The sequence below is a fragment of the Balaenoptera borealis genome (genome assembly GCF_965194805.1).
Source record: "Balaenoptera borealis genome assembly, chromosome: 14".
Taxonomy (NCBI): Eukaryota; Metazoa; Chordata; class Mammalia; order Artiodactyla; family Balaenopteridae; genus Balaenoptera; species Balaenoptera borealis.
The window spans coordinates 26,477,328-26,504,323 of NC_138875.1; the positions used below are offsets into that span (position 1 = coordinate 26,477,328).

At 42.4% G+C, this 26,996-nt stretch overlaps 1 protein-coding gene and 1 long non-coding RNA gene across 10 annotated transcripts in view; one reads left to right on the top strand and one right to left on the bottom strand.

The window, feature by feature from the left end:
• LOC309610454 overlaps positions 1–25,988 on the top strand; it is a 136,534-nt gene extending 110,546 nt beyond the window's left edge. The window contains exon 2 of the long non-coding RNA XR_014233952.1: positions 24,436–25,988. This is a non-coding gene — a long non-coding RNA (uncharacterized lncRNA). The remainder of the gene's footprint in view (positions 1–24,435) is intronic.
• Positions 1–26,996, bottom strand: part of KATNAL2 (katanin catalytic subunit A1 like 2) — a 103,605-nt gene that overhangs the window by 23,049 nt on the left and 53,560 nt on the right. For 3 of the 9 annotated variants that reach the window (XM_082353333.1, XM_082353332.1, XM_082353339.1), the window contains exons 3-11: positions 17,003–17,169; positions 15,652–15,694; positions 11,819–11,936; positions 10,626–10,724; positions 8,360–8,458; positions 8,073–8,150; positions 5,114–5,212; positions 2,943–3,006; positions 2,631–2,749 (exon numbers count right to left, since the gene is read on the bottom strand). In XM_082353333.1, the coding sequence (XP_082209459.1) occupies positions 2,631–2,749; positions 2,943–3,006; positions 5,114–5,212; positions 8,073–8,150; positions 8,360–8,458; positions 10,626–10,724; positions 11,819–11,936; positions 15,652–15,694; positions 17,003–17,169 (886 nt within the window). Of the gene's footprint in view, positions 1–2,630; positions 2,750–2,942; positions 3,007–5,113; positions 5,213–8,072; positions 8,151–8,359; positions 8,459–10,625; positions 10,725–11,818; positions 11,937–15,651; positions 15,695–17,002; positions 17,170–26,996 lie in introns of those variants that run through there. The other 6 variants (XM_082353335.1, XM_082353340.1, XM_082353337.1 and 3 more) reach the window with 4 other exon arrangements.

The following is a 26,996-nucleotide window of genomic DNA, read 5'->3' on the forward strand; positions in this document are numbered from 1 at the left end:
ACCAACTCATTAGCAGCAGGTAATTTGTCTTCTTGTCACAAAAAGAAAAGCTCAAATATACCTGGTATTAAGGATGATTACAACAGCAGCAATCTACCCAATGAAAAATGGCATATTAGAACACTTTTATACACTTTTAAGGAGCTCCCCAAAGTGCAGAGAGACCAACAGCCTCGATAAGACCAAACATCCTGCTGGAAGGAGAACCACGTCTGGAGCCTATGTCTCCACATGGACCACGCCACTGCCCTTCCACTGCCAGAGAATATATAGAATCCTGGGTAAGTGCTTGGGAAGCATTAGTCTAAAATTTTCAAAAGTTCTTGGAGGAAGTTAAATCACACAACTGGGGGAGGGTGGAATGTTGAAAGATGTAAGCAACAACAGGTGTGTGCATTTGCTAAAGAGACCACTCAGCTACTCAATAGCATCCACTCCTAAGAGACATGAACATTAGGAGGGGAGGGAGAAACGTAACCGAAGGGTTCCCTATAAATAACTTTTTAATTGGAATAGAAAGAGAAGCAAATGGTAGGAAAGTGTCTCTGATTTAGGGCAAGGCCTTGAAGGGCTTTCTTTATCTGAAAGCTTCACGGTAAGAATCTTGACAGCATGACCAAGGTTTTCCAGGTGAGGCTCTTTCCAGGAGCTCAGAAAATAGAGTAATTTCTGAAAGGACAGAAGATAAGATCCTTCCAGATTAGCATTAGCAGAGTTATCTGTTTTCCTTTTTTTTAAAATTAATTAATTACTTTATTTATTTATTTTATTTTTGGCTGTGTCGGGTCTTCGTTGCTGCACGCGGGCTTTCTCTGGTTGCGGCAAGCGGGGGCTACTCTTCGTTGTGGTGCGCGGGCTTCTCCCTGCAGTGGCTTCTCTTGTTGCAGAGCATGGGCTCCAGGCACACAGGCTTCAGTAGTTGCAGCACGCAGGCTCAGTAGTTGTGGCTCATGAGCTCTAGAGCGCAGGCTCAGTAGTTGTGGTGCACGGGCTTAGTGGCTCCACGGCATGTGGGATCTTCCCGGGCCAGGGATTGAACCTGTGTCCCCTGCATTGGCAGGCGGATTCTTAACTACTGCACCACCAGGGAAGTCCCTGAAAGGCTACTTTTTAAATGTATGGTAAAGGAAGGGGAAAAAATTGGGGGCGGAATCATTTCCTAACTCTTAGAAGTCTAACAAAACAATACTGAAGCAGAGGAAAACTTGAGTTAAATAAAATGTTCACACAGAATGGAGCATTCTAGTTAAATGACTTTTCTGGCTATTCAACATTAAACAAGAAAGTCCATTTAGTTTAAATCTTTGTTAAGAATATTCATTAAACATCTGAATTTCTTCTTTGCCTGGGTGAGTCTTGCCCAGGGAAACAGATGGAATCTTTCTCCGAGCACCTTGCAGTGTTTTGTGCTCATAGTTCAAAACACCACTTTTCATAACAGGAGATTAATCTAAACTGATTCTGGGGGCACCTTGTAAGTTTTGTGTTCCTCATCACGCAGAAATGGAATGTTAAAGAAAAAACTCTTCAGGCTGATAAGAATTCTAGTTTGTTGGATTTAAGCTAATTGAAATCTAGCTAACTAGAATCACATGGAACCCATAAATTTAGGAGCAGCTAAATTTAAACCCTGTCTGGCACTGAGCTAGACTCAAGATGAAGAACAACGAAATAGAAGATGTCAACATAGATTTCCATGAATTACTATCTGGTAGGGGTGATAAGAATTTATAAAAGCTTACACATTTGAAGTAACTTGAGAACAATCACAAAGAAATAAGTAATAGGTTATTTTAGGTAAATCAATCCTTTAAAAATATTTTATTATCACTTCCAAATAAGCCACAATATTTTGAAAATAAGTCTATCCAAAGTAATGTAATTTAAGCATAATATTTTAGAGTAATTTCTTTTTAGAAAATGTATCATATTTATATCCACTTTGTTTTGATTACTTATCAGTCACCCTACAGAGTGCAATAGTTCAACAGGATTTCTGAGCAGGACCCACCTTACATTGAGGCATAAATCAAAAAACAAGTGTTCTCATGAGGTGACTGGAAGATACAGTAAAAGTTTGTAATATAAAATATACCATATACTATGAATGAGATATTGTAAAGATGGAAACAATCTCTTAAGGGAAGAAAAAAATCCCTACAGGCTATGGGCTCTGCAAAGGAAAGTTGCTCAGAGCACCTGAAAGAATAATTAAGTTTTAAGTTTCTTGATTCTTCCTTAGAGTATCTAGTATAGGGACTAGCATACCATAGTAGCCTCTCAATAAATGTTAACTAAATATACTGCACATGCTTAATAATAAATGCTTCTTGAATGACGAAAAAATAGGCCACTTCAGAGACAATTTTTTCCAGCTTCTATTCCCAAGTTGCATGAATCGAAAAAGGGCTGTTGGTCAAATTCCCAAAGGAAGGGAGATCATGTTTGCTGATAGGGGCATGACTGATAGCCACATATAGTAGTCAATCTACCTCCCAGGTTTTTGGTAATTAAGATCCAGGATAAATTTGAACATACAAATCACTTAAAACAAATAAGATATAACCTCATTTTGTACCACGGTATTTTGCCGGAACTTATTCTAAAAAAACAAAATCAAGAATCCCTACCCGAACAAGTTTTTCTGAATCCCCTCTCCATTTGCTTACGATGGTAGATGCAGAAATATTAAAGAAGGTTGTCTTGCATTCCGTAGCCACAGCTTTGGCCAGCAAAGTCTTTCCTGTACCTAGAATCACATGTGGGTAAAATATGAGCGGCCCTCGAACTCCATTCCTCTGCCTGCAGACAGAAGGCAGTCACACAAGCAAAAACGGTGGTTACTCAGCAGGCACTGCCCCAGCCCTGAAGTAAGGACAGATGGGGCAACTCATCCTCTGCACACACGCTTCATACCAAGACCAAAACAGAAAGCCCTTTACCTGGAGGTCCGTAGAGCAGCAGTCCTTTCCAGGGGGAAAGAATTCCTGTAAACAGCTGTGGGTACTATGGGAACAAGGAACAAGGATGAGATTTAGTACCTGTACATCAGCCTGCGCGCCCTGAGCTCAGGCAAGCTAGGGGAGCTAGGGTGAAACACACGCAACTCTGCGTCAGGCCCTCCTTTTTTGAAGGCTGGCTTTCTCCTTCCCCACCCCACCCCCCATATATATATATCTTACTTATCCCAATTTTACTTTCACACTTGATAGGATGCATGACTTAATTTTTGTCACTTTTTAAAAGAGCAGTTATTTTAAGGAGAAGAAAGGCATATGTAGGTACTTTCCTCTCTGTTTCAATAGTCATTTCTCACATGCATAACATCATTTCCCCCAGAGTTCGATATATATGCAGAGCATCTGGCAATCTTTTGAATGTTGTGAAGCAGGTATGCTCTTTAAGATACACACTAGAACCAACATACAAAAGCGTATGTGAATAAAGCTCAAAGCTACGGTGAAGCCTGATTTGGAAGTTGAGAACATTCAGTGCAGAATACATTATGAGACACTGACTCCAAACAGGACATGCGTGGACTTTCAGTGAGTCTCTCCCATTAGTTCAAACTCAAGCCATCTGGAGTTGGTAGAGAACCAAGGAGAAGGAAAAATAATAGTAAAATTATAACTAGCTTTTAGTTTCTTGCTGATGCTAATGTCAAAATGTTGACATCATGTGGAACTTCTAATACCATAGAGATAACACAACCAGAGAGTCTCAATGGGAAGTTCTATTCTTTTGTAGAAAAGAAGTCTTGTACAATAGAGCCCCTCAGAGGAAATAGGGAATAAATACATTTCTACTAATTCTGAACACCAGTATATTTCTTACCCCCATGTCTGAACACAGGAAGGAAGAAAGGGAAGACAGTCCAAATTTACTGATTTTGTCCCATTCGAATAGAAGCATCCAAAAATCAGGGGCTGCAAGGGCCCAGTGGTAAGAATAAATAGGTTATTCAATAAAGTAAATCTGTAATCCTAACTGCAGGAGATTACAAAAAATGGCCACAAATTATTTGCAGCTCCTTCCACCAAGAGGCAGAGGATATTTCTCTATCACTTGAATCTGGATTTGGCCTTGTGAATTTGGCCAGTGGGACATTAGCAAATAGAAGAAGAGACTTGAAAATAGAGACGAGCAAATATACGGAATATAAGAAGAGACACGGGAAAGGCTCACGGATTGGGCCCTGCCCTTTCTTGCTTCTGTCTGGGAACTCTCTGCACCATGTGAGCAAGACTTGGGCTCTCCTGCCAGAGGACGAGAGGCAGAGAGAGGCCTCAGCTGCCCTGGTGATCCCAGCTTTCACAGCTTTTCCATATTTTCCAGCCACCCTGGCTGATGCCCCAGACGAGTGAGTGAGCCCAACCAACATCACGTGGAAAAGAGCCAAGCCGGCCCAGCTAAGCCCAGCCCAAAGAGCCCACCCACAGAACTGCAAACAAATAAATGACTGTCATTCTAAGGCACTAAGTGTTGGGGTGGCCTGTTATACAGCAAAAGCCATGTGGTACACTGACCTTCTCATCACCACTGTTGTAAACCAAACATGAAGAGTCTTGTTTTTCTATTTTCCTTCCTATTTAGTGAGCCACTCTGCACAAAAATCTGTCAGGAATAAGCTGAGCACAGCCCTATGGCTCTATGGCCAGTGCCCTGGAAGGGGCTGTCTAGTCTTTACAACCAGCTGAAAGCAAAGCCCCCGATGATGGGGGTGTTGGGGGCAGGGGGAAGATCTATGCAAACAAAGTCAGATGCTCTCTCTTATGGCAGGTATTTCTACTATAATAAGTATATTTTTAGGGAGGCAGGCTGATTTGAACCTATAGTAACTGACAAATCATATATACTATAGAGTTTTAGATCTTAAATTACCTCTTAGAGCAGACACCTGCCTTCAATCAGTATGTAACATGATTTCAAATTGCCTAGAATGGACTGAGCCTTGGTGCTCCAGTGCTGACAAAATATTGTGACACAGGCAAAAAGTTAACTTGTGGACAGAAAATCACCCTGTCGTTCTCTTCCTGATGGGTATATGACATATAGCTTGTCCAATGGATAATGAACAGAAATATCTCCCAAGAGGCTTCCTTCCCATCCTTACCCTTGTAGGATACACAACAGCTTCTTTGACTAACTGCTTGGCTGCATCGAGTCCAATAATGTCATTCCACTTTATGTTTGGATTATGGAGATAAATGTCCTGCAATGCACATTTGATCATTTTGTTAAAACTAATGTTCTCCTCCACAGCTGTAATAAACATTGGAGCAGCAGAATACCTGACTTACAATAGGACATAAAGGGCTTGTGATAAACACTTTTCCTATTAGATACATGTGTATATACACATTGTAATTAGAGGCTAGTTCACCAAAGGGATGTCATGAAAATATTCAGTGATTTTCTCTGAAGAAGACATTGCTGATATAATATGGTACTTTTAGGGTAAAAAAAAAAAATCTTCTAATGAGGGACTATACTTGTCTTCGGTCAATAGCAAACCATGCTGATTTACAACCGTAATCAAAGAAGCTACAGAATATGCCTACAAATTACATTAGCTTTTACTCCGAAACATAGTTCCTAGCCGTTGCCTGGCCTCTCTCTTGCTCCTTGATCTCGAAAACACTTTCTTAATTTGCTGCCTAAAAGAGATAACGCTGCTCTGAAACCAATTTCTCTTTTTCCCTAGTGATCACTCCCTACTTCCATCAGGAGCAATTGCTTCTACAAAATCCAAGGAAGCCAACAACCAAGCGAAAGTTTTCCCCTAGCATAGCAGAGCTCCGTAGCAACCACTGTGGGTAATCAATTAAGGTAGCTTTTACTGATACTAATTTACAGTTTCCAAACTTCAATTTCACTAGATGCTCAGAACAGTCACTTGGGGGCCTTTCTCAGTAGGAGCTGTTTTGGGCAAACTGAATGTCTAGAGTGTTACAGCCAAAAACAAAACAAAACAAAACAAAAAAACCCACCTCTTTTCCAAAGTCATTCTGAGTGACTATAGAACAATCTGGAAACTACTTTTATATTTATTTAATTTTTAAACAAGTAATACATGCACATGGTTCAAAAATATACAAACATATTTTTAAAATGCTGGTGAGATGTTATACCCCCCTTCTGTCCCCCATCCTCCCAGTTCCCTCCACCAGAAGTGACAAATTTTATTAGAGAAACTATTTATGCAGGTGATTTTCATGGTGTATAATATGTATGATCCATTCCTGGGTGAGATGACAAAGGTCTCAGTCTTCCAAAATCTCGGGAGAACCACCCTGTCTTTAAAGGACCATCCACTCATTCTTATCACCACACTTTCTTAGGAAAAGCTTGGCACACAGTGGGGATTCAACTACCTTGGAGTTCAAGGCATCCATAGGTAATAGCAGTATTTCTTGCCTTCTGCTAGAGTTGACATTGAATTCCACGTGGTACTGTTTAAGTTCCCAGTAGGAAGTCCCTCCTTATATCAATCAAAAGTTCTCAAGACTCAGCAGGACTGCCTCAGGAGGTGGTGAGCTCCCATCCCTGTCAGCATTCAAGCAGGGTCTGTATGACTGCCTCCCACTGTACTGTGGCAAGGGTTCCAAATGGAATCCTTTCGGGCCACTTCTACTCTACAACTTTATTATCACTAGTCCTGGTATCCTTTTGCAAAAACACTACCAAGACTATTGATTTGGGGGTATAAAAATATTTTTCTCTGCACTCTTACGCATCCTAATTACCACAGCCTGGCTCAATCCCTCATCCTCTCACTGGCAATAACTTCAGAGCTGGTCTTCCTATCTCCATGTCTTTGATAGCCTTCCACACTGTCATCAGAACAAGCTGTCTAAAAGTACATTTGATTGCCCCATTCTCCTGATGGATGACTTTCTAAGATTCCCAGTCTCCTACAGACTGACTCCAGCCCTGGGTCCTGTTCGCAGCACCCTTACACGCAGGAACCCTGGCCTCTCTCTCCAGCCCATCTCCCACCATTCCTTGCGTGCCAGTCGGCTCCTGAGAAGCACTGCACAAGCGCTACAATTTCACAGGTCTGTACCTTTGCCCAGAACACCTCCCCCCCACGCTCGTCTACTCTTTTTTCATGTGGCTATTTCCTGCGTATCTTCTTCCCTAACACTTTCCCCACTCCTTGGTGCAACAATACCCATCCGTTATGCTCTCAAAGTGCACCTTGCCCGTGGGACGAGAAACCCTTATGGGCAAGGACTGTATTGAGTCGTTCACCTTTGTGTTTCCAGCCACCAGCACATGCCTGACACATCAGAGGCGTGCAGGGGACAAATGCTGGGCTGAAAGGAGACCTGGGGGACCTTAATGACCTCAGAGCAGCTGTAAAGTTCTTGCATCATTTTAAACATCTCTCTGAGCCTGTCTAGGTTTCAGTCTTTCATTAAATACGAGAGCACTGGAAATTAGAAAAACCTCCTACAACTCAGGAATCTATTCTATTCCCAAGGAACTTGACCAAAGTCACACAGCTAGAAGGAGGAGGATCTAGGAATCAAATCCAGGTCAACCTATTCCACAGCCTGTGTCATTAACCATTAGACTTCACTGTCTTTAGGTCCTGTGGGCCAAGCTTGAAAAATCAGTAGTTTGGATGGTAAGATCTTTCCTACTAATCTGTTTCTTCATGAAAATTTCCAATTATGAAATCAGACTCCCAACATCTCTATTTCTAGGCTTCGGCTGTTTAAACAAGACGCAGATGTGCTCTTTCCTTCTCTGAGAGGCTTTCTTTCCTTAAGTCTTGGCTCGGCTCTAAACCCTTTCACCTGTCCCTTGCACTCTAAGTCTTTTTCTCTTTGGGTTTTCTTGGCCTCTATAGTGAGATGGTGGGCTTTTTATATTGTAATTTTACGATTCTATAATTTATTCATCATGCATTATTGTGCCTCTAAACAATATGAGTGCCTTTGCAAGTGGGGGCACTTTATAAATAAATGATTATATTTATTGTTATTAATAAAAGCAGCAGCCCACAATGCTCCAGGAGCCCCAATCCGCCTCCGTAAATTTGTGAATTGAATATCAGATCTTACCCGGCTCACCACGGCTGCCAATTCTCGCATCTCACTGTTCATGCCAATAAATGCACTCAGAGGTTTCAACAATCGTTCCTGACGATGGGAATAGAAAGCCTAACGTTACAATATTACTTCATCACTTGGGAAGAAAAACAGGGCACGGATCTCCAGGATACAAATGGTGGCAGGTTGCTATGAACTTTGACTTGATCTCAAGGTTTCTCTGGACTCAAAATTATATTCCCAAAGTTCATCTGGATTTTGGCAGTTTGCAAGATGAATGTCCCATCTTAGCCACTTACTGAAGGGTCTGGGTTACAGTCGAAGCTGTTCAAGCCAAGTTCGCTGGTTGCTCCTTTTATGGCATCTGTGAGCAGCCCTCGGAAGTCAATGATTTGGCCCTGAAAGGGAGTAACAGTTATTGAAACAGCTATTAAAACATGAGGGGAGACTAACCTTAATAGCTCAGTTTCATTAAATTAAGACACACTTATGTACCTTGTTATGTAGCACAAACTTAAAGTAAAGCCTCAAAAAGAAACTGCACTAATAATGAACAAGATGATTTCCTCAAGTTGGGGCACTCTAGGAAAAAGAAACAAGTTATAAAGAAATTCTTCAGAATGGAGTTGGTTTGGATAAAATTCGCAAGCATCTGTCAGTTCCTGACACACCATCTGCTTCCTACATGTCTACTTCCCCTGTATTGTCTCGTCCTTTTTAAACATTCCACACGCAGGAAGACCTCATTGGCACAAGAATATTGATAGCGCCTACTTATGGACTACACTGTACATTTACCACTCAGGAGACTGCCTGGCACAAAACAGGTGTGCAAGGTACTTGTGAGGATTATTTCCAATCCTTCTAACACTTCTGCTAGTCCGGAGTGGCATCCTAGTTTTACAGATGTGGAGGTAAGGCCAGAGAAATTAAATGATCTGCCCAGGGCCACACAGCTAACAAGTGACTTAAGACCAGGATTCAAACCCAGATATCTGTCTCCCCTACCCATACTCCTTCTGATGCCACCTGTCTCCCCTAGAGGCAGAATGAAAAAGCAAGGATGCCTGTAAAAAATACAAGACAATAACAGTAGCCAACATTTACTGAGTGTTTATTATGTGCTGGGTGTAAGACTAAGGCACTCCATTCATTATGACCTTAGAAGTGGACACTATGATTATTTCCATTTCTCAGATGAGAGAAATGAGGCTTGGAGAGATTAAACAACTTGCCCAAGATTCACAGCCAGGAAGGTCTGACCTGGGGTTTGAACCTAGGCAGGCTGACTCCAAAGCTAGTGCCTTTGGAAACAGCACATCTACAAAATTTGCACAGGGGCCTGGGAATCATGAAGCTAGGGGCTCTGAGATGGTGATGAAAGACCCATGTTGGAGATAGGCCCCTGACCATATGCCCTCATTCAGCTTATGAAATGCTAGGGAGAAAACCGTTCACAGTTTACCCTGAGGACATTTCTGCTGCAAAGAGAAGTTATAGCCAGATTCTTTCAAAGGTTAAGTGCTGGGTTAAATAGCCCCTTCCTTGACCTGATCAGAAACATCCATTCATATTAACATGAGATGTTCATGAGAGCAGCATTGCTGGGCACACAAGTGACCAAAAACGTGACCTAGGTAGTGACGGTGAGCAGGGAAGTACTTCTCCATGGGCAGCAGGGATTCGAATGTGTCACCTCCAGGAATCACCCATATAATCGAGGCCCTAAAAGGAGCCAGTTCTGGCCCATGAAGCAGCTCCCCTTGATTTCAGGGAGATGCTCCCAGTTCCCCTCCAAACACGCACACCCAGAGTTTAGTTTGCCTGAGAAGAGCTGGCCAGAGGTAAGTCAGCAGTCCTGTACGATCGAAGAAAGAAAGATGACTCAATGATATTCAACCCCGAAAAGTTATAATCAAGAGAAACACGTTGGTGTCGATACTGCTTTTTATTTCCAAGGGACCCATTTTTACCTACCTTTGGCCTACAACTACCCAATATGGGTCTTCTCTGTTTGAGAGACTGTTATTTACGAATCAGGACATGAGGTTCATTTGGAAAGGGGTAAATATCTATTGAGGACAAGATCAACCTTATATCAACTGAGGTTTCATGGTTCACATGAAATTACATTCAAGCCTGGAACCATATCTCCAAGGAGAAAGGAACACTGCTAGTCAACTCCTACTGACAGGGCAGAAAAGAATGAGTGCGAGGCCACAACTCCTCAGGTAATGCAGAGCACTTTGTTACTGTCATCACAGAATTTTTAAGCTGAAAGGAACCTTAGAAGCCATCTCTTCCAAACCCAGCAATTTACAAATGGGAAACTGAGCCCCCTGGAGACGGGGCCGTTCGTTCAAGTCCATCCACCCAGGAGGGAGATCCAGACCAGCACCTCAGGGTCTCATCCTCAGCCAGTCCCCTCCCAATTCACCCCACAGCCAACCTTTGATCATCACATATTACCTTTCCTCTTTGACAAATGTAACACTTAAAATTTTTCATTTTCAAAAAGAAAAGGGAATTCCCCCATTTAGTGTTCAGTTCATGAGTCCCACTTACTTTTTGTGGGTGGACGTTTTCTTCTCCACTGCCTTTGTTGATTCCAGATATACTTAAGCCAAAGTCAGCACTCTCCTTGTGAGTGTGATTGACAAGCTCCTGGAGAAAGAGGAAGACAGTGAGAAGTCAGCTGCGGAAAGCAACTTCGAGATGCTGGCTGCAGCTGCCTGTCCCGTCGTCCCACACCATTCTGCAAACGGGGCCTCCCATGTGTGATTCAACCACTGCTGTGCAGACCCAACGAGATGAATAAACTCTGCCTGTGCCAGGCAGGAGGAGATGTCCCAGGAAGCCACGGGCTCTGAGCAGCACAAGCAGTGGAGGAAATGGCTGGGCCTTCACCCATGCCCACTCACTGGCCTGTCCTTTCTCCTCGGACCAGAGGTATTTGTGGGCATAGTCGACAGTTAGCCAGCCTCCTGTGGGATTCATCCTGCCCCCCTTCACCTCCCCTCCACCTGAGCCGGTTTGCAATGGCCAGGACCACACAACCTCCTTGCAGGTGAGAGAGTCCTTTTGACCAACTGAGTTTTGTGATGATGCCTTTCTATCCCGCCAGTCCGCTTTGACATGCATTCTTCCATTCCTCTTCACCATTTCCATTAGTTCTCTTTCCTTTGAAACCTGGTATGTTTTGTCCTAAACCAGAAGGTTCTTGGCAGGGATTTCACCCGCCTGCTGGGCTCTCTCTCCTCTTGCTACCCATCTCTTTCCCCAGAAAGTCCAGTGTGCAGGTCCGGGGTGGTGACCCACCATGTGCGCCTTGGAGAAACCCAGCAGGAGACTCTGAGGCCCAGCCACACCCGAGACTACACCGGCCTACACATCGGATCCCAGGGACACGCTTCAGGACAGGTAGAGCTGACACCTACAGTTCCCTCAAGCAGGAGTATTGTGCTTTGTGAGAACCAGGCCCTCCTGCTCCGACTGGGCCTAGGACTCACCCCTCAAGACCTGTCACCCAGCACTCAGACCAGCGGAAAGCTTGTGGGGAGGAAGGAGTCCTCCTTCCAAATGAAGAAACGTTAGGAAGCCTGGGGATCTGCCCGTCCTTTTAACCCAGTGTGCTGGAAGAAAATCTACAATTTAACAAAATCAAATTGTGCTCAATAAACAAATAAATGAGACATCTTTCTTGGGGCTGTTTCTCAGCCACCTGCAATTTTACCAACATCAAGTAAAGCCGTGCCGACCTGTTTAGGATGCTCCCTGTGGAGGGGCTTGCTGCCCCCTGGCTTCCCCACCGTGGTTTTGGACCGTGGCCTCTGCTGGCTGATCTTGGGAAGATTTTGACAACTGTCGTTCATTGCTCTAGAGGAGGGAACAAAGACCATGGTGGAAGTCCTTTTAACTGAATTTGAGGTAGCTAAACACCTTGCATAGTGCATTTAAAGAGAGTTCTGGAAAGATCTGCAGATGCAAGTCTGTCTGCACCGTGCTCCCACTCTGCCCAGCCCGGCCCTGTCCCTCTTCAGTCTATCCGGTTCCTCCAAGACTGGGCTAGAGGGTCCACTTCCTCCTGGAGGTCCCCGACACCCTCTCTTCACTTCCCCTTCACACCACCTGGCTTCTACAGATAGCTTTCTATCCCTAAGAACACACTGTTCTACAAGCATTCCTCCGATGTTTCTTACCACCTTCCTTAAAGAAGAGCACTCAGACCAGGTGCGGGAAAGGTGGGGGGAGGAAGGAGTCCTCCTGCTCAAATTAAGAAACGTTAGGAAGTCTTGGGCATCTGTCTGTCGTTTCAATCCATCGTGCTGGGTGCACCCTGCCTACTGCCTTTCAAGCCGCGCACAGCCAGCATCAAAAGTGGCTTGTGGAAGGGAGGCAAAAGTTCCCTCATCTCTGCTGTCACAGATCATTCATATTTGCAGAACAAATTTTCACCAAATATTGTTCACTTGAGGCAAAATGAACTGATGGGGCAGGAAGTCCCAGTGGTAGCTAACTCTGGTGGAGACGGGGAGCCTTGCCTGGAAGGGGGCCCGCCCGGGGGTGGGACTTGTGGTGGTTGAAAGAGTATGCATGCAATTGACTGTGTTTATGTCATACATCAATTCAATGGTAAAATAAACCTGTCGCTACGTCCGCATAAGTAGACATGGAATATTTTCAGGTAGGCGATGATATCCAGAGAGAGGCAGGGTGTGCTCGGGGGGGCAGAACATGAGCTCCCCCTGGGGAAGTTGTTTGGTTCTCGTCCCTCACGTGAGTAGCATTTACAGGACGTTTGCTAGAAGTATTTCTCCCCATGTTCTAAGTGGTCTCACAGAGCTGCTATTTCAATCCCATTTTTTTGTAGGAAAGAAAAAGTTGCTGGTTTCTAATATAAATGCATAGTTATTTGGCCAGCAAGACCACCCACGCCAATTCCACCACCAATGTCCGCTCGTGGTGATCCCAGTGTTGGGCCCACTGGGGTGAGTGTCATAAGAGGTGGACAACTGGCGGTTTCTCCGGGCATTTGTCTTTCATCTGTAACCTAGGAACAAGAATGTCTGTCCCTTAGGCATTTTGCTGGCACAAAAATCAAATATCTATGAAATGAGTGTCAAGCATTGTACAAGTACAAACCCTCTGAATAGCATTGATTTAAATGAAGGATATATATATATATATATATATACACACACACATGTATATATATGTTATATATATATATAAAACGTGCCTAAATATCCTTGTGAGGCTGGCGAGGAACTGGGAGTCATTTTCCCACTTTGATTTCCCATTGGAGGTAACTGATTCACAGATTTGCTTTGACACGACGAAAGACAAGTGCACTAATGTACAAGCAATGCAATTCATTTCCAATCAGCTCTGAGGATTGTAAAATTCTTCCAAGTATGAAACCAAATTCACCCTGCTTTAACTTTAGTCACCAGTCCTTGGTGTGCCCTATGGAATTCTGCAAAGAAGGCCCTCTTTAGAAAAGTGAAGACTGCCACCGTGTTGTTCTAGGCGCCCACCCCCACCCCAAGTCTTCTGTTCTTCAAGCTAAACACCTACAGTTGCTCCAAGCACTCCTAAGGTTACCTGGCTCCCAGAGTCATCCTCATCCTGGTCATCTTGCCTTTGTCCACTGTCATCTGACTGGAATAGAGTCACTTCCTACTTTTTGGAAGCTGTGTTTCTACTGATGAGGCCCGAGACCACATTAGCAATCACATCATACTGTTGACTCACACTGCATCTTCTGTCACTCAGATTTCTAGGTCTCAGATTTTGTAATAAGGGAGCTATTTGTTGTGAATCTTTGATTAGACCTTAAACATTATTTCATTACAGTTCATCTTGCTATTTTGGACCCATCTCCTAATTTGTCAAGATCTTTTGGCATCCTATTTCTGTCATTCGTCACACAAGATAACCTTTCCTCCTTTGGGTCACCTGCAAATCTGTAAAGTGAGAGCTTGCTCTCTGGTGTGAGATGCAGGAATTAGGAAAAAGCACTTTCATTTGTTAACAACCAGTCTCATGGCACAACCTCTCATTTCAATAACTATTTTGAGTAGAAAATTATACACAAACACCATGCATCACTTTTCTAGTTATCCTTCCTGACGCCAACCATTTGCCATCCAACCTCGATGGTTGCCATGTACAAACAGCTACCCAGAGAGGGGCTGAAGGAGCCCCCAGCTGTCCTATGCCACCACGCTCCAGCCCTAAAGGGAGGCAAAGGGCTCCAGGGACATTCACTCACAGAACGTTCTGCCAGGTAAGGAAGGCTGAGGAAGTTCCAGACATGAATGTGTGGCTGAAAAGCCATCAGAATCCAAATGCGCTCCAAAGCTGCCTCTTAAAATGCTCGTCACTGTTTCTGTTCCCAAGTAGTTATCATTTATTACCAGAGCCTGACTAGCTTTATGGAAACTATAAATAAAAGAAGAACACTTTGCTCAAAACAGTAAACCTGTTCCTAAGGGATCGCACAAAGCAAAGGTAGCCTCAGGCTGACCATCACCGTGAGTGTCATCATGAAGCAGGCGTGGGCTCCACGGCTCTTCTGTCAGCGAAGTCAAACACCTTCGCTCCTAAAAGGTGAGGTGTCTCAGTGCCTTCCTTCTTAGGCTGCAGGCAAGGGACTGGAGTCACAGAGCAGAGAGCCTAGTGGGATTCGTGGAACTCACAACACTTCTTGACGGCCTAATGAGATGCTTATGATCACAATCTAAGTTTTCTCCTTTCAATTGCATTCTAAGATTTTAAAAAATTTTGTTCACTGCCTGAGTGGTTGTGTGGCCCCTACCGGAAGCCCACTTCCACCTTCCCCTGAGGTCTGGGCTTTATTGTAAGAGCAAAAATCCACAGGCCTTGATGCCCCAAAGCTGTGCCGTCCGGGGCATTTCTGAACAGGCTCTGACGACAGGGGTGTGGTCTGGAGTGAAGAGAGGAATGGGATGGACACTGAGGCAAGACTGGGGGCCTGTGTCAACCCAGGATGGTCAAGAGACAGAGGGGCCCTAATCAGATACCGCAAGTGCCAGATGAGACTTGGATTTGAGAAACTGGAGAAAGAAATATAAGGTGAGCATGAGAAAAGGAGAGGAAAAGATAGACCTGATTCCCTTCAGACAGTCAGGACATGTGATCTGGAGTGCACAAAGAAATGACAGGCACGATTTGAAAAGGGAAAATAATATTTCTTGGGTGCTTACTATGTGGCAGGAACTCACTATGTGTCAGACTCCTGCTCCAAGCTTGTAAGTGGCAGAGCTGGGAGCTAAACATGGGTCTTTTAATCTCTGAGGTCCATATTTTTCATACCACCCAGCCTAGAAAGACAGAGCATCAGTGGATGCAATTCTTTGTGGTAAAACCAGAGAACCAACAGACATTGGTACATGTCCTGAACATCTGTAACATGAGGGGAACCCATGGCTGGGTCCACCAAGGTCACAGGACCTCAGTCTGGTATTGCTGGTAGGCAGACATGGAGCTGCACTAGAGAATCTTCTGGAAATGGATCCCACAAACTCCTAGAGTCATGTTGGTCAAGAAGAATTACCATTTACTTTACCTTCTGGTCTTCCCTCCACTTCTTTGTGGTAAATTATTTTCTGCTGTGGCAAAACAAATATTGGGAGGAAAAGGAAAGATTTAATTTTTAAGAGAAAGCGATTTTTCAGGTATGTTTGTCCTTTTACATTGTTCTTAAAATGTGTGCTACATCCAGAAACTCTAAGCTATTCTCATCCAGAGAGGAGTGGAATTACCTACCGGCGAAGAGAAAGAAGCCCATGCTTCCCAAGCATTTCCACACAAGGACCCCAAAGACCTCAGATATTAAAGATGTTGGAGACCACAGACTCAGTGGCACCGCCAATGTGGGCTAGCTTTATAGTTACCATTTTATTAAGTTTTCATGAACTCGACACCATTTTGCTGTGGTCCCTGGGACACCAGGATGATTGCATGAGCCTGGCAGGGAACACTTAACAGTCTATTCTGCCTGTTTACCTTAAAAAAAAAGACATTGTGTCCAATATCCCAGGAGAGTGTGGTTCCAAGCTAGAACTAGCATTCTAGATATCAGATCGTGTCAGTAACAGTCCTGGTGGCCCCGTGGTTAGGAGTCAGTGCATTTTCTGCCAAAACCCAGATCCAACAACCAGCCAAGGATGTGGAGCTTTGAACCCTGCATTGGAAGGGAGCTCAGATAAAACACCACCCTCTCGGAATACCTCCAGCTCTGAGATTCAGTGCTGGCTAGTTTTAATTGATATTCCTCTTGGTTTCCTGGTCCCCACATGAAATGTTAAAGTCTGTGGCTTAACAAGTGCCTTGTAAACAGGACAACGATCTCCCTTGGTTTATAATTACTTCCCCCATTTACAAACTTCTAAGTCAATGTCACTACAAAACACAGGGCCCTAACTTTAGATCTTTCCTCCAGCCAGCCTCCTTGACTGTTAACCTATACTGGGTCTTTGCATTATATTGCTCATTATCTGGATTGATGGCTTTCAAAAGCATTTCATCATCTATACATGAGCTATTAGCCTCACCAGTACTCATTTTCATGTTATTTTCAAGCTAGATAATAGGTCTTCCCAACAAGAAAAAAGTCTTCTGTCGTTTACTGTCTTCCAACAGCTCTTTTCATCTCTAAAGAAATGAAAGTAATGTTGATCTTCTAAAAAGTACCTGTGACACACTGGGGTTTTCCTTTCACTGCCCTAAATCACACAGTCCTCAAACAAATGCCAACGTGACAAAAGGGACATCAATGTCCAGATGTCATGTTTAAATTGTCTGCACTGGATCTAAGAGAGGCTACACAATCCTTCTGGTCTATTCCTTCACTGTAGGGTGGGGGACATCATCCATCTGGAAATAAAATGAGGAAGAAACAAGAAACTTAAAGATACCTGTGTCGGATGCCTTTTTGACAATTTTGGGGTATTTCTGAAATTTTACAAAATAATAGCTCTCATATTCCATCAAAATAGTTTCAAGATCAACGTTGTCACAAACTTCAAAGCGTCGTAACCCCAGTTTAGTTTCTTGCTCCAAAGCATTGGCTGCATCAATATATCTGGCCATTTCACAGAAGAAAGAAAAAATTAACTCTAGGTAAAAAGAATAAAGGCAAACAGGCATCAAAAGTCCAAGGAGACTCAATACAAATAGTAAGCTTATATTAAAGAGTACATCAAATGAAAACTAGAACATATGAGGTTTGCCTATAGAGTAAGAAGCCCCACATAGGTTAAGTATATCCAAATATTGTCTTTCAAAACTTTTTGGAAGTACTTAAAAGTCAAATAAGTAAACCAACTAAGAAAATGTCTTGTAATTTACTTTTACTCATTTTTAGCCAAAGATGATTATTTGCCCGACATGATTACTTCTTTATTTACCAGTATTCATTTTAGGTAACATTTGACAACTGATAAAACCCCAATTCAACCCCAACAGGCAAGATTTGCCATCATTGAGGCAACTCAAAAGAATATATCATGTGCTCTAAAGGGAATTCCAAAAATATGTTGATCAACACCACCGAGGAAATGTAGTATAAGAAGACGTCATCTCCTTGGATGTATTACATTTCTGATAATTTCGTCATCAGTCACAGATTATACTACCAGGTGCCTCTGCATGCATGTAGTGTCATCACCATGGGTTTCTCACTCATTTTTAACGTGGTCAGGTGTAAGGCCATCTGACTTAAGTGGTCTCGGCAATGAAGGCAAGCTCATTGTCTCACAATCCTCTGAAAGTGGAAAAACTCTCTGGTTTTAATCTGAGTCCCTAACTTCTTTTAAAACCAAAAAATCTCTCCTGAAAAATGTGCAATATGCACAAATTAGCATACAATTCCAGGAGCTCATCCAAGGACCTCAGATTAAGAATTTTCATTGCAGTTATTAGAGTTCTTTCTCTTTGATTTCAAATCTGGGAAGGTAGAGGAGAAAACTTTTTTTTATTATGCTTCCTTCCCTGTCCCAGATTCAGATCAGTTAGAAGATTGGACTTCCTTGAAAGAGGTTGCTGTGGCTCTTTCCAATGACCTTGCTAATTTTAAAGAATTTGCAAACATCAATTGACTGTAGTCAGTCAGCTTCTATACTTATTAATGGCTCACCACGCTTCTACTCGATGTCTTAATCCCCATTTTACAGACAGAAAAACTAAATACATTTTTTATTAATAATTTTTGTTTAGTATGATGTAATACATGTTCATTTAAGAAAACACTAGAAAATAAGATGAGTCAAAAGAACATTCCACTACTCAGAGATAATGACTGTTAACATTTTCCCTCTTTCCAAACATTTTTTAAATAACTAAAAACACACATACTTACATATATGCACTTGTTCAAAAAAAAAAAAAAGGAAGATGGGACCCTACACTATAGATTGCTTGTATATATAAAGATTGCTTTTATTGTCAGCAATATAAAGATTGCTGACATCACATTACATTCTGAACTCTTTCCAGGATCACAGGGGTTTTTTTTTGGGGGGGGGGAGTCTTTTTTTTTTAACATCTTTATTGGAGTATAACTGTTTTACAATGGTGTGTTAGTTTCTGCTTCGTAACAAAGTGAATCAGTTATACATATACATATATCCCCATATCTCCTCCCTCTTGCGTCTCCCTCCCCATCAGAGGGTTTTGACTTAAACAAAAATTATAAGACTAGATGATGGGGGGCGGAATCAAGATGGCATATTAGGAGGATCTGGAATTTGCGTCTCCTCACAACTAGGGTGCCTACCAGGCACCGGAGGGGGACCATGGACACCTAAGGGGATGGGAGGAACCCCCTGTGACCGGGTAGGACGTGGGGTGTGGGGGGAGTGCAGGGGGAGGAGAAGTGGAGGCGGGACGGGAGTGGCGCCCGAGGGGCGGCTGGGGGAGGGGAAGGGATCCCATGCCCAAAGTGGGAAACTGGGGAACACTGGGAGGGCAGAGGATCCAAAGGGAGCGTGGCCAGGTTTCCCCTGCCCACTTGGGCCCCCAGGAACCTGCTGAGATCCCGGGCCTGATCTTCTGCTCACCTAGGCCCCCTCCAGCCACGCGGGTCCTGAGGGAGTGGGAGGGAGGGAAGGAGGAGCAAAAGTAAAGGGCAGACCTCCGGGACCGGCATCCCTGAGGGGTGGCTGGGGGAGGGGAGGAGTTCTACACCCAGCGGGACCCACCCACGGTTAGGGGTCCAGCGGCGATGGGGAAGACCCTGGGGGAGATGGTGGGGGAGGGGCATGAAGGAACGGAAGGGAACGGGGCCAGTGCTTTCCCTGGCCACTTAGGTACCGGGAAGCCTGTTGGGCTCCCGGGCCTAATCCTCTGCCCTCAGAGCCTCCCTCCTGCTGCGCAGAACCCAAGCCCCGCCCCTACACCCCCACCCAGGGCGCCACCTCTACACTCAGAGACCCCCTCCAACGTGATGGGCCTAAACCCCACCCACACACCCTCACCCAGGGCCCTACCTACAAACTCCAGAACTCCACGCTCCAGAGGCCCTCCTTTCCACGTGCTGCCTCTCCCCGTCTGCGCAGGTCCTAAGCAGAGGCCCCGCCCCACGCTTGAACGTTGCCCCACCTAGGCCCCACCCCCAAGGCCTTTTCTGGCTGCATGGGTCCTGAGCCTAGGCCCCGCCCCACACTCAAACGTCACCTCCCACCTACCTAGGTCCCGCCCCACCCTAAACCCCACCCCTGCCTAAATTCCACCCCGCCTAAACTCCACCCCCATAGCCAAGGCTTTTTTTTTTCTTCTTTTAGATTGGTCTTCTGTTTTACCTTGTTAATTCATTGTTGTTGATTCTTTTATATTTTTATTTTTCCTAATAAATCTTTTATTTTCCTAATTTTCTTTTATTCTTTATTCTTTGTTATTGTTCTCTCCTTCTGGCTTGTTCCCCGCCCTCCCCCCCCACCACGCTTTTTATTTTCTTTTTTCTGTTGTGGTTTTATTTTACCTTGTTGTAGTTGTTTCAATTATAGTTTTATTTTTCCTAATATATATTTTATGTATGTAATGTTATTTTGTTTTTTATTCTTTGATATTGTACTGCTCCTTTTTTTCTTTCTTTCTTTTTTTTTTTTCCTTCTTTCTTTTTTTTTTTTTTCCATGCCACAAAGCTTGCAGGATCTTGGTTCCCAGGCTGGTGGTTGGACCCGAGCTCCTGTGGTGGGAGCTCTGAGTCCAAACTGCTGGAGTAACAGAGAACCTCAGACCCCAGGGAATATGAATCGGAGTGAGGCCTCCCAGAGGTCCTCATCTCAGCACCAAGACCCAGCTCTATCCAACTGAGTGCAAACTCCAGTGCTGGACATCTCAGGCCAAACAAACAGTAAGACAAGAATACAGCACTACCCAACAACAAAAACAAAAAACTAAAACGACAAAAAAATATGTTACAGACGAGGAGCGAGTTAAAAACCTACAAGACCAAAGAAATGAAGACGAAATAGACAACCTACCTGAAAAAGAATTCAGAGTAATGATAGTAAAGATGATCCAAAATCTCGGAAACAGAATGGAGAAAATACAAAAAACATTTAACAAGGATCTAGAGGAACTAAAGAGCAAACAGACAGTGAGGAACAACACAATTATTAAAATTAAAAATACTCTAGGGCTTCCCTGGTGGCGCAGTGGTTAAGAATCCGCCTGCCAATGCAGGGGACACGGGTTCAGGCCCTGGTCCGGGAAGATCCCACATGCTGCAAAGCAACTAAGCCCGTGCGCCACAACTACTGAGCCTGCGTTCTAGAGCCCATGAGCCACAACTACTGAGCCTGTGTGCCACAACTACTGAGCCTGCACTCTAGAGCCTGTGCTCCGCAACAAGAGGAGCCACCGCAATAAGAAGCCCGCACACTGCAATGAAGAGTAGCCCCGGCTCTCCGCAACTAGAGAAAGCTCGCACACAGCAACGAAGACCCAATGCAGCCAAAAATAAATAACTTAAATAAATAAATTAAAAATAAACACTCTGGAAGGAATCAACAGCAGAATAACTGGGGCAGAAGAATGGATAAGTGAGCTGGAAGATAAAATGGTGGAAATAACTGCCAGGGAGCAGAATAAAGAAAAAAGAATGAAAAGAATTGAGGACAGTCTCAGAGACCTCTGAGACAACATTAAAAGCACCAACATTCGAATTATAGGGGTCCCAGAAGAAGAGAAAAAGAAAGGGTCTGAGAAAATATTTGAAGAGATTATAGTCGAAAAATTCCCTAACATGGGAAAGTAAATAGTCAATCAAGTCTGGGAAGCACAGAGAGTCCCATATGGGATAAACCCAAAGAGAAACACACTGAGACACATATTAACCAAACTATCAAAAATTAAATACAAAGAAAAAACACTCAAAGCAGCAAGGGAAAAGCAACAAAAATATACAAGGGAATCCCCAGAAGGTGAACAGCTGATCTTTCAGCAGAAACTCTGCAAGCCACAAGGGAGTGCCAGGACATATTTAAAGTGATGAAAGGGAAAAACCTACAACCAAGATTACTCTACCCAGCAAGGATCTCATTCAGATTTGATGGAGAAATTAAAACCTTTACGTACAAGCAAAAGTTAAGAGAATTCAGCACAACCAAACCAGCTTTACAACAAATGCTAAAGGAACTTCTCTAGGCAGGAAACACAAGAGAAGGAAAAGACCTACAAAAACAAAGCCAAAACAATTAATAAAATGGTAATAGGAACATGTATATCGATAATTACCTTAAATGTAAATGGATTAAATGCTCCAACCAAAAGACATAGACTGGCTAAATGGATACAAAAACAAGACCCATATATATGCTGTCTACAAGAGACCCACTTCAGACCTAGGGACACATACAGACTGAAAGTGAGGTGGTGGAAAAAGATATTCCATGCAAATGGAAATCAAAAGAAAACTGGAGTAGCAATTCTCAAATCAGACAAAATCGACTTTAAAATAAAGACTATTACAAGAGACAAAGAAGGACACTACATAATGATCAAGGGATCAATCCAAGAAGAAGATATAACAATTGTAAATATTTATGCACCCAACATAGGAGCACATCAATACATAAGGCAAATGCTAACAGCCATAAAAGAGGAAACTGACAGTAACAGAATAATAGTAGGGGACTTTAACACCCCATTTTCACCCATGGACAGATCATCCAAAAGGAAAATAAATAAGGAAGCACAAGCTTTAAATGACACATTAAACAAAATGGACTTAATTGCTATTTATAGGACATTCCATCCAAACACAACAGAATACACTTTCTTCTCAAGTGTTCATGGAACATTCTCCAGGATAGACCATATCTTGGGTCACAAATCAAGCCATTGTAAATTTAAGAAAACTGAAATCGTATTAAGTATCTTTTCTGACCACAACTCTATGAGACTAGATATCAATTACAGGGAAAAAACTGTAAAAAATACCAACACATGGAGGCTAAACAACATGCTGCTAAATAACCAAGAGATCATTGGAGAAAACAAAGAGGAAATCAAAAAATACCTAGAAACAAATGGCAATGATAACACGACAACCCAAAATCTATGGGATGCAGCAAAAGCAGTTTTAAGAGGGAAGTTTATAGCAATACAATCCTACCTCAAGAAACAAGAAAAACCTCAAATAAACAACCTAACCTTACACCTAAACTAATTAGAGAAAGAAAATCAAAAAAAACCCAAAGTTAGCAGAAGGAAAGAAATCATAAAGATCAGATCAGAAATAAATGAAAAAGAAATGAATGAAACGATAGCAAAGATCAATAAAACTAAAAGCTGGTTCTTTGAGAAGATAAACAAAATTGATACACCATTAGCCAGACTCATCAAGAAAAAAGGGAGAAGACTCAAATCAATAGAATTAGAAATGAAAGAGGAGAAGTAACAACTGACACTGCAGAAATACAAAGGATCAGGAGAGATTACTATAAGCAACTATATGCCAATAAAATGGACAACCTGGAAGAAATGGACAAATTCTTAGAAAAGCACAACCTTCCAAGACTGAACCAGGAAGAAATAGAAAATAGGAACAGACCAATCACAAGCACTGAAATTGAAACTGTGATTTAAAATCTTCCAACAAACAAAAGCCCAGGACCAGATGGCTTCACAGGTGAATTCTATCAAACATTTAGAGAAGAGCTAACACCTATCCTTCTCAAACCCTTCAAAAATATAGCAGAGGGAGAAACACTCCCAAACTCATTCTACGAGGCCACCATCACCCTGATACCAAAACCAGACAAAGATGTCACAAAGAAAGAAAACTACAGGTCAATATCTCTGATGAACATAGATGCAAAAATCCTCAACAAAGTACTAGCAAACAGAATCCAACAGCACATTAAAAGGATCATACACAATGATCAAGTGGGGTTTATCCCAGGAATGCAAGGATTCTTCAATATATGCAAGTCAATCAAGGTGATACACCATATTAACAAACTAAAGGATAAAAACCATATGATCATCTCAATAGATGCAGAAAAAGCTTTTGACAAAAATCAACACCCATTTATGATAAAAACCCTCCAGAGAGTAGGCATAGAGGGAACTTTCCTCAACATACTAAAGGCCATATATGACAAACCCACAGCCAACATCGTTCTCAATGGTGAAAAACTGAAACCATTTCCTCTAAGATCAGGAACAAGACAAGGTTACCCACTCTCACCACTATTATTCAACATAGTTTTGGAAGTTTTAACCACAGCAATCAGAGAAGAAAAAGAAATAAAAGGAATCCAAAATGGAAAAGAAGAAGTAAAACTGTCACTGTTTGCAGATGACATGGTACTATACACAGAGAATCCTAAAGATGCTATGAGAAAACTACTAGAGCTAATCAATGAATTTGGTAAAGTAGCAGGATACAAAATTAATGCACAGAAATCTCTTGCATTCCTATACACTAATGATGAAAAATATGAAAGAGAAATTAAGGAAACACTCCCATTTACCATTGCAACAAAAATAATTAAATACCTAGGAATAAACCTACCTAAGGAGACAAAAGACCTCTATGCAGAAAACTATAAGACACTGATGAAAGAAGTTAAAGATGATACAAATAGATGGAGAGATATACCATGTTCTTGGATTGGAAGAATCAACATTGTGAAAATGACTCTACTACCCAAAGCAATCTACAGATTCAATGCAGTCCCTATCAAACTACCAATGGCATTTTTCACAGAAGTAGAACAAAAAATTTCACAATTTGTATGGAAATGCAAAAGACCCCGAATAGTCAAAGCAATCTTGAGAAAGAAAAAAGGAACTGGAGGATTCAGGCTCCCTGACTTCAAACTATACTACAAAGCTACAGTAATCAAGACAGTATGGTACTGGCACAAAAACAGAAATATAGATCAGTGGAACAGGATAGAAAGCCCAGAGATAAACCCACGCGCATATGGTCACCTTATCTTTGATAAAGGAGGCAAGAATATACAATGGAGAAAAGACAGCCTCTTCAATAAGTGGTGCTGGGAAAATTGGACAGCTACATGTAAAAGAATGAAATTAGAGCACTCCTTAACACCATATACAAAAATAAACTCAAAATGGATTAAAGACCTAAATATAAGGACAGACATTATAAAACTCTTAGAGGAAAACATAGGAGGAACACTCTATGACATAAATCATAGCAAGATTCTTTTTGACCCACCTCCTAGAGAAATGGAAATAAAAACAAAAATAAACAAATGGGACCTAATGAAACTTAAAATCTTTTGCACAGCAAAGGAGACTATAAACAAGACGAAAAGACAACTCTCAGAATGGGAGACGATATTTGTAAATGAAGCAACTCAGAAAGGATTAATCTCCAAAATATACAAGCAGCTTATGCAGCTCAATATCAAAAAAACAAACAACCCAATCCAAAAATGGGCAGAAGACCTAAACAGACATTTCTCCAAAGAAGACATACAGATTGCCAACAGACACATGAAAGGATGCTCAACATCACTAATCATTAGAGAAATGCAAATCAAAACTACAATGAGGTATCACCTCACACTGGTCAGAATGGCCATCATCAAAAAATTTACAAACAATAAATTCTGGAGAGTGTGTGGAGAAAAGGGAACCCTCTTGCACTGTTGGTGGGAATGTAAATTGATACAGCCACTATGGAGAACACTATGGAGGTTCCTTAGAAAACTAAAAATAGAACTACCATATGACCCAGCAATCACACTACTGGGCATATGCCCTGAGAAAACCATAGTTCAAAAAGAGTCATGTACCACAACGTTCATTGCAACACTATTTACAATAGCCAGAACATGGAAGCAAGCTAAGTGTCCATTGACAGATGAATGGATAAAGAAGGTGTGACACATATATACAGTGGAATATTACTCAGCCATAAAAAGGAACGAAATTGAGTTCTTTGTAGTGAGGTAGATGGACCTAGAGTCTGTCATACAGAGTGAAGTAAGTCAGAAAGAGAAAAACAAATACTGTATGGTAACACAGATATATGGAAACTAAAAAAAAAAAAAAAAGGGTTCTGATGAACCTAGTGGCAGGACAGGAATAAAGACACAGACGTAGAGAATGGACTTGAGGACACGGGGAGGGGGAAGGGTAAGCTGGGACGAAATGAAAGAGTAACACTGACATATATGCATTACTACATGTAAAATAGATAGCTAGTGGGAAACAGCTGCATAGCACAGGGAGATCAGCTCGGTGCTTTACGACCACCTGGAGGGGTGGGATAAGGAGGGTGGGAGGAAGACACGAGAGGGAGGGGATATGGGGATATATACCTATGCATTTGGCTGATTCACTTTGTTATACAGCAGAAACTAACACAACATTGTAAAGCAATTATACTCCAATAAAGATGTTTAAAAAAGAAAAGAATAGATGATGGCAGGCCCCATATTTCCTAAACTAACTGATCAGGGGAACAGAACTGCTTCTGTGTTCCTATTCCACTGTTTGGGCTTGAATGATGTCTGAACTTAATAGGGTTGGCAGGAGGAACCACTGGAAATTCTTAACCAACAGAGTGACAGGACAAGACTTCAAAAAGAGGCATGAGCAATAAAGAGAAAGACAGAGTAGGAGAGACGAGGAGGCTGTTAACAGGGACTTAGGCCAGAGGAGATGCATGTGCAGACATAGAAGAACCTGTAGCCATGACCCTCCACTGTCTGATCTCACTAACTCTCCCTCATGCATTTGAACTCTGCTCTTTCTGTTTACCTAGTGGTTCCACTTACACCCTGCCCCTTCTTTCTCTGTGCCCCTGCCTAGAATGTCCTTGTCCATCCCATCTGTCTATCCATATTCTACACATTTTTCAAGACCAGCTCACATCGCCTTCCCTACAAAGCTTTCTCTGATTGTTTATTCCAATCCACAATAATCTGTCCTCTTTGTGAATTCTCAGTTTTTCATTAAAGGCAGGTCTACTTTTCTGATACTGATATGTCCTTAAAAATACCTATAGTTTAGTTTTCATCTTGATAATCCACTCGCGAGTCCCTTTCCCAGCAGGTCTCAGGAAAATGATCAACTCTAGTATAATTTTCATCGATTCTAGATTCAAGAGGCCATCTTGTGGCAAAAAGGGGAAATGCATGCTTTGTAAATAGGAAACTCTTGAGGCCATAATAGCACCTGCAGGAGAAGGGAAAGCTATCTGACTTTTGTCTTTTTGTTTTTACAGTTCTCCTTTCTGATACAGTTTCTGAAATACAGAATACATTACAATAAAAATCAAGAATTATCTGTGTAAACGACTGAGTCGCTTTCTAATTATTCTACCCATCTACCTGCTAGTAAGTTCTTTAATGGCTGTTCAAATAACATTTACCAAGCATCTATTAATACAATGCTCACAGTGTTGGGGTCTTGTAAGGTGAG